Source organism: Alexandromys fortis, unplaced genomic scaffold (genome assembly GCF_014885135.2).
Source record: "Alexandromys fortis isolate MF-2015 unplaced genomic scaffold, M_Fortis_MF-2015_v1.1 scaffold_26, whole genome shotgun sequence".
In the NCBI taxonomy this organism is placed as follows: Eukaryota; Metazoa; Chordata; class Mammalia; order Rodentia; family Cricetidae; genus Alexandromys; species Alexandromys fortis.
Window position 1 is genome coordinate 10,970,873 of NW_026067894.1, and position 8,508 is coordinate 10,979,380.

Genomic DNA, 8,508 nt, shown 5'->3' on the forward strand with positions numbered 1-8,508 from the left:
AATAAATAAATAAATAAATATTTAAAAAAAGAAAAAAATAGTAGTAATAGTAATAAAGGCCAGCCTAGGCTACATGGGAAGACAGGGTCTCTCTACATAGTCCTGGCTGTCCTAGAATTCACTATTTAGACAAGGCTGGCCTCCAATTCACTAGAATTAAAGATACTGTATCCAGCCTCTTTTCTTTTTTAAGCTAGCATTTTAGCCAGAAGAGAAGCATGAAAGTGTAGAAATACATCAGTGCAAAGAAAGCAAAGATACTACTATGTTTGCTGCATTTCCACATTCCAAGGACGCTCAGTGGACACGGTAGGTCTGCCAAGCCTTCTGGGTAAAAGTGATAAGGTGGATACATGTAGGACTAAGGTTTAACACAGGATTCAAAGTGTTGGGACAAGGAGTTAGAAACGAAGTTCTAAATCCCAGATACACCCACTCTTCTAGTTAAAAAGGAACCTTATCTTTGCCCTCAAAATGCCAAATCTCAAAACTTATTACAAAGCCTCAGGAATATCGCCCCAAATAAAACAGAAAGTCATTTCACATCCAACACACAGTAACTTTAGTCAGTCGTAAACTAAGAGTGTGATCATGTGGCCTGACTACAATTCATTCTACCAGCAAGATGTAGGATATGTTCTAAATCAAATAGTATTAATACAGAGTTAATAGAACTAGGGCCTTCATTATTGCTGTCTAGGCTCAACAGAGTTTGGAGAGAAGATGTTAAGAGTTATGGGCTGGCCAAATACTTTGTATTAATATATCTAGAAAGGCCTACTTTATGAGCCAGCAGTATATCTCTTTTCAACAACCAAATTTGTAGTCAACCGAATGAACTACACTTAAAAGGGATTTCCACCTTAAACAGCAGTTCCCATTCAGGAAAATTCACAAACCCTGCTTAAAACTTCCTAATTCTAGGAGACAATGTCAACCATAATGGAAAATAATTTAACATATTGAGCCACCACATCAAATCTCCACTCGGCCCTACTTCCAAACCATGTATCCTGATGGATATTTCCAATCAGCTGTAAAAAGGTGAATGGGCCAGTGAAAAGGACGCAATGAGGGCTAGAACTCTAACACCATTGGCAGTTACATACATCAGTATGTATGAGGCCCAGCATGACATAAACAGAGTATGGTGGTACACAGATATCCCTCTAGCACTCTGGAGATGAAAGTGGTAGGATTAGAAGTTGAAGCTGGAAAGGATGACTCAGCAATGAAGAACACTTAATGCTCTGGCAGAGGACCTGGGTTCAGGTCTACCGATAGATAGCTCATACCCATCTATAATTCCCTTCAGAAGATCTGACAACCTCTTTTGACTCCCACAAGTTCCTGCATGCACACAGTGACATAAACTCATGCAGGCACACATATGCACATAAAAATATTTTTTAAAGCTGTACAAGTTTACTATTTGTTGGAGTCAGCATGAGATACAAGAAAACCTATTTTAGTCCAGGAAGAGTGAACTATATAAAGAGTGTATGTTGGGGGAGGGGGGGCATGGAGACCAGTGAAAAGTTCTAAGATAACAAATCACTCAGATGTCCTTTGGCATATTTTCCTCTCTCCATCAAAAAGGCTAAAGCATTCTTTGTCAACATAAGGTCAAACTCCAGCAATCTCTGATCTGGGAACATCCTAGAACTAAACTCTCTTACTCAACATCTCCTAGAGAAAGAAAGAAGCAAAGTCCAAAGATAAATGTTAGAACCACAGACGGGAGCACTGGCTAAGGCCCTGCTATCTATGCTATTTCTACCCTACGAAATTTTCTTTCTCTGAATAAACAGTTTTCCAGATCACTATCAAATCACTCCCTCCTCTACATGCTTTTAACCCCAGTACTAAGGAGGCAGAAAGTTCCTGGCCAGCCAGACTGTCACAGTAAGAGACACAACCCCTAAAAAAATAAACATTTTTAAAACTGTCTTACAATCAGGGATATTATTCTTTTCTAATTTCTGGTATCTGCAATTATCATTTAAAGTCTACTGGTGAATATGGAAGAACTCTATCACTTTGTATTTAGGGAAGGTGTCTTAGATTTTCTTAAACAGTTTTTTTAATGATTTATTTTTATTTTATGTCCACTGGTATTTTGCCTGCATGCATGTCTGTTGAAAGGGAGTCAAAACCCCAAGAACTGGAGTTACAGACAACTGTGAGCTGCCATGTGAATGCTTGAAACTGAACCTGAGTCCTCTGGAAGAGGAGCCAGTGCTCTTAACCGATGAGCCATCTTTCCAGCCCCTTCTCAAATCAGATTTAAAATCTAACACCAAGTATTTTTCTAAATGATGAAGGGCTATCTAAATATATTCAGTTTAATCCAGAATGACATGGTGGCCTGCACTATTAAGCTATCCTAGATATATAAAACATTATGGAATCTTAGCTCATTGTGACGGTGAATGACTAGAACATTAACATTTACAAGTGGAGGCAGGAGAATGTATTCAAGGTCACTTATTGAGGCCAGCATGACATGAGCTATATGAGACCCTACATCATCACCAACATTCTAAAAAGGAAAAAAAAAAAGACACTTGTTCTATAAAGGTTAGAAAAATTCAGCTAGTTCATGCTAGTAACCCCAGTCCTTGGGAGGCTGAGGTAAGAGAACTATATTTCAAAGGCAGCCTGAGAAACATAGTGAGTTCCAGTAGAATGAGACTATCTCATCAGGCCCATTGCAGTAGCACATGCCTTTAATCTCAGATGTTAGGAGGCAGAGAAAGAGACAGGTATATCTCTTAATGAGTTTAAGGTCAGCTTAACCTCCAAATCGAGCTCCAAGCTAAGGATACATAGTGAAACTCTGTCTTAAAAAGAACAAAAACAAAACCATAGACCCTATACAAAAATATTTTTTTTAGACAACCACAAATAAACAATAGAGAAGACAAAGGTCAACTATCCACTAAGGGAATCTTTTTGTCAATGGCTCTCACAATACTTCATTCCTTTCCACAAATTCATCCTTTTAGAACATAAACAGTTACATCCTAACCATCCTTCTACATAGAAAGAAAGGACCACACGGGAAAACAATGAAGAAAGTTTAAGTCAACATGATAGTTAACTGTGATAGTCAACCAGACTGGATTCAGAATTGACTAAAAGCAAAACAGAGCGAGGCCCCTCCAGAAACTCTGGTATCATGAGTGATCAACCCCCTAGTGGAGTCTTAAAAAGCTGTCATTACTGGGGGGTGGAGGAAGGCAGAAAACAGGGACTACATAGAGTCCTGGAAGTATGTCCTAGCATGTTGCTATAGTCTCTTCCTGTATGCCCGTTTCACTAATTGCATTCTGGCTGCCATAAAGAAGTTCTTCTGTTAAATGTTCCCAAACCCAGAAACTGAGAGCTAAAATAAATAATCCTGAGCTGGAGAGACATATACAGGCAAAACATCCATATACAAAAAATAAAAACAAATCCTGAAGAGGGCTCATCTCCTATAAATTTTAAAAAAAAAAATCCTCTACTGTTTTGTTGTTGTCAGATATTTGGTATCGATGACCACAAAAGAACATAAGCTTTCCTGAATCCACTGAGCTTTTTGACTTTAAAAAAAAAAAAAAAAAAAAAACTTTTGAGGGCTTTTAAGTTGAATGAAAGAGCTCATAGGACTTAGCTTATCATCCATATCCCAAGGCATTGTTCTTTATTCCTTTTTCACATTCTACCAATGGGGAATGAAAACCCTTCAGCTAAAAACAGCTGGACTTTACGGGCCACAAAGTAGGTTCAGCACACCTTTAATCCCAGCACTCTGGAGATAGAGACAGGTGGATCTCTGTAAGTTTGAGGTCAGCCTGGTCTACAGAGTGAGCTCCAGGACAGGTTCCAAAGCTTCAGAGAAGCTCTATCTCCAAAAACCAAGAACGGGGAGAAGGAAAGAAAAAAAAGCCCACACCAGCTGCACTCCAGACACAGCAAAGATGTGAGTGGTATTTTAAGTAACAACTTCTTAGCAAAATTTCTACTATGAAACACTCAAAATTTTTCTATCTATGGCAAAGGCTTTGAACACAGTAAGGCAGCACTAACACATTCTTTGAAGCTTTAAAGACCCATACATTCATGTACTTTGTATTCTCTCTCCCTCCCCACCACACCACTATGCCTAGCTTAAAAGTCCATCCAATCCATTTAAATTTAGTCTTTGTATTAGTAAATACTGTATTACTCCCTTCAAGAGATGTTTTATTGATAAATACAAAGAAAAAAATCAAGCAATTAGAAGTTGGAATTAGCCGGTGGTGGCGGCTGAAGCCTTTAATCCCAGCACTAGGGAGACTGAGGCACGCAGGCGCATCACTGTGAGTTCGAGGCCAGTCTCTTCTAGAAACTGAGTTCCAGGATAGCTATTACACAAAGAAACCCTGTCTCACAAAAAAAAATTTAAAGCATATTGCTATGGTTCTGCTATCCTACTCTCCCCTGGATTGAGAGAGTGGTATATCCCAATCTGCATGTATGTAACTGAGTCCTCATTTGACCAAAAGATGCTTTCTCAGTCTGGTACCCTCTCCTCATGATACTGATATGCTGCTCTCAAAGCCCTTCTTCTCTAAGTTTCAGCTATAGAAGAAACTTGTTATTCTTTCCATGTAGATTCAGGGTTTCCTTCACTCTGTACTTCACTGCCCTTTTTGTGTTTTGGAGAGTTAACTTGTGTGAGTCATCTGAGCTTCAAGAAGGGATAATATCTTTCCTTGTGTGGAGAATAAAACTGTGTCCTCAGTGGGTCCTGATATCTGCCTAGAAGGTAGTTAACAAACTGTAGTCAGCACAGGTGCTTTGTGAATGTGGTTTGTGTTCTGGAAGTTTGAATGAGAAAGGTCCGTACAGGCTCAGGCATTAATGAACAGTTGGTCTCCAAGTGGTAACACTGTTTAGAGAGGTTATAAGAGGTTATAGGGAGGTACAGCATTGCTGGGGGAAGTAAATCACTTTAGAGGCAGCTTTTAAAGTTTCATACCACTTCAAGTGTGTTTCATGTCAAAGATAAAAGATTTGATCTCTCCACTTTCTGCTCCCATGGCTTATGGTCATGCCTCTTCTACCATTACAAACTCTCCCTCTAGAACCAGAAGCTCAAATAAACTCTATCTTTTCCTTAAGTCACCCTTGCTCATTTTATTACAGCAGAAAACTAACTAATAATACACTCAACCATGATGTCCAGGCTGACCTTGAATGATCCTTCATACCTCAGTCTCCCAATGCTGGGATTAAAGGCATGAGCCAACATACTCAGCTTTAGAATTTGACTTTTAACAAATAGGTTAGAATCACAGGAATAGAAAAATGATTTATCCTTCCATATTTAATAGCTACCAAATCTGATAGTTTTCTCTTCAAATCTTATGCTAGAAATAAAGTAACAAAGTTTTTACCCAATAACATGCAAGGTTTATTAAAGCATGCTGCTCCAATGACAGTAGGCAGGCAGTTATTAACACAAGGACCCCTATCAATCATTTCCTAAAATTCAGAGCCCAAGATGATGAGGCAGAAACTACTTTTCTAAGCATAAGAAAATTCAGAAAAAGTCAAAGCAAAATCTTCCAACAAAATGAGCAAGAATCCCAGGACAAAGCAGCAGAAGCTTGTGACCACTCAATGCTATCACAGAAGCAACCCAGGAGTGCTCAGTGTAAACCCAGCAAAGGAACTGTGTTACTTCTGAATCTTCCAAACCTAGCACAATGGCCAGACCAAATAGCATTCACTAAACCAAACAAATGTTATCTAATGGCTAGTACATGAGAAAAATCTGAAGCACAGTCATCTCCCTACTCCAAAACATCAAAGTAGGTAAGAGAATTTTTAAGTACAGAACAACAGACAAACCCAGAGTTCTGCCCAAAAGGACAGTCACAAGCAAATGGCCTCTTATGAACCTATGCAGTCTTCAGCAATACATTTGAACAGTCTGCAGTATCTGTCCATCAGTAGGAGTCCTGTCAACAAGCTGAACCTTCAGAAGTTGGGTGTTCTTTAACTATATTCCCCTATGAAACAATGGCAATTCTACTTATCAATATAATGAACAAAAAAATTAAACACTAAAAAGAAACTAAAGTTCTTGTTTCTGAACGACTAGCTGAGATCTCTATCTGTATCTGACCAGAAACCTAAGAAGCATCCTGCGTTCACAATGTAGTCCTGGGTAATTTCTTTTGAAAGACACTGGTCTAAACAGGTTACTGACATCCTCTGATTATCAGCACATCTAAAACTCCCTTTCCAACAGTCAAAACACCTAGCCACTGAAAAATGAAGTAAAATACTTAATAAATATAAAATTAAAATGTTTGAACACCTCACATTACATCTAACTTATTAACTTACTTATTAATGTATGTTCATATGTTGGTGCTTTGTTGTTTAAGTAACTGGACTAAGTTAATAGTCATTCTGTATCAGTAGTTTTGACACGGCTATCCAGCATCCTATTCCTACTGTGAGGATGGCAACAGAGAAAAGCAAGCACATATTTCTAGAGACTAGATTCAGACACATCTAATCAAAGACAACTCCAAGCTTCCCACTTTCAACCACACCAACTCACTTACCTCGCCCATAGCTCTTCCCTCCAGAGCAAGTGCTTGAAAATCATGATTTAATTCATCCATTGAGCGTACCTAGTGTTCAGAATAGAGGGGAAAGCTTCACGTCAGCATCATAAATATTATTTATCTATCATGCACAAATGAAACATCTTTCAATATTAACTTTAAGAACTCAACAGGCATGGTAACAAAACTCAAGGGATTAAGTATTACTCACCTTTAACCATCAGGATTCAGAAATGATCCCTGCTTTACCCTACCAATTCCCGTCTATTTTCAAAGCATGAAAACATCACATGACAATAATGTCAGTTACTTTTCACATACTGTAATAAGCAGAGGCCAATATGCTGGACAGCAATGGTATTTAGTAGGGGGTCTCTGACCTAAAGTCAGCAGCGCTGCACCTCAGCCTTCAGCTGTCAAGTATAAATGAAGCCAGTCTGAACTAGCCTTCTTGGATCACTCCAAGGTATCAGTCTATAAATTTTATATTCAAACATCTATCCACAGGAAAAAGTTCCAAGAAATCCCAAATCTCAAAAAAGGGAGAAAAGAAATAGTATATATCAAAGAAACCTTCCTCACAGCTCATTAAAGCATATCAATATACAACTTCTTTAAGCTTTCATTTAACCAGCTCCAAACTCATTAACTGAAAGGTAAAGGTAACAGTGGATCAAGGCACTTTTTACTGAGTTTGTGACCTGAGTATGACCCCAGGACCCACATGGTTCAAGGAAAGAACTGACTCCTACAGATAGTTTTCACATGCACATACACACATACAAGCACACACATACAATAGTAATAATAATTTTTTTTTCGAGACAGGGTTTCTCTCTGTAGGAGTTTGATGACCTGAGTATGACCCCAGGACCCACATGGTTCAAGGAAAGAACTGACTCCTACAGATAGTTTTCACATGCACATACACACATACAAGCACACACATACAATAGTAATAATAAATTTTTTTTTCGAGACAGGGTTTCTCTCTGTAGCGCGACATGTCCTAGAACTCACTTGTAGACCATGCTGGTTTCAAACTCACAGAGACCTACCTGCCTCTGCCTCCCTAATGTGACACCATGCCTGACAATTTTTTTTTTTAAAAAAAAAGGTAACATCAGCAATGAAGATAAAACATTCTTTTTAATCCCAGCACTAGGGAGGCAGAGGCAGGCGGATCTCTGTGAGTTCGAGACCAGCCTGGTCTACAGAGCTAGTTCCAGGACAGGCTCCAAAACCACAGAGAAACCCTGTCTCGAAAAACCAAAAAAAAAAAAAAACCATTATTGAGAACAAGTATTCAAAGTTGTCTTCTCCATCAAGCTAGAAGGTAAAAGGCAAAATGATGGCAAGTTTTAAGTCACTGTAAGTTTAAGAAAGACTGTGATTCAAAACAGCAAAAGCCCTTTGCCATCTGTTGGTCTTCTCAATTATTATCAACAATCCATCTCTGCTTTCTGAGGCATTCTAGAATCGGTCATCCAAGAAAATATTTATGAAAGAGGCCTTTCTGCACATCTGAAAACAAGACACCTAAAGGAGGAGCCTCCTAAACCTGCTGTCCTGTTGGCCACCACCTTCCCAAGATTGGTGGATAAATAATTAATGCAAAGCTTGAGCTAAAGTCAAGAAAGGAGAAAGATAGCACTTAAAACCCAAATGAAACCAGGTAGTGGCAGCCCACACCTTTGAGCCCAACACTCAAGAGGTAAAGGTGGAGTGAGGTGATCTCTACGTGTTCCAGGCCAGCCTGGTCTACAGAGTTAAGTTCAGGACAGTCAGGACACAGAAAAACCCTGTCTTGCCTCAACATAAAGCCAGCACACTGAACCTTATAGAAGAGAAAGTGGGAAGTACACCTGAACGCATTGGCACAGGGAACCACTTCCTA

At 39.0% G+C, this 8,508-nt stretch overlaps 1 protein-coding gene across 27 annotated transcripts in view; it reads right to left on the reverse strand.

Moving 5' to 3' along the window:
- The window catches only part of Pum1 (pumilio RNA binding family member 1), a 128,522-nt gene that overhangs the window by 74,255 nt on the left and 45,759 nt on the right, over positions 1 to 8,508 (reverse strand). For all 27 annotated transcript variants that reach the window (XM_050151037.1, XM_050151209.1, XM_050151121.1 and 24 more), the window contains one exon: positions 6,609 to 6,677. In XM_050151037.1, the coding sequence (XP_050006994.1) occupies positions 6,609 to 6,677 (69 nt within the window). The remainder of the gene's footprint in view (positions 1 to 6,608; positions 6,678 to 8,508) is intronic.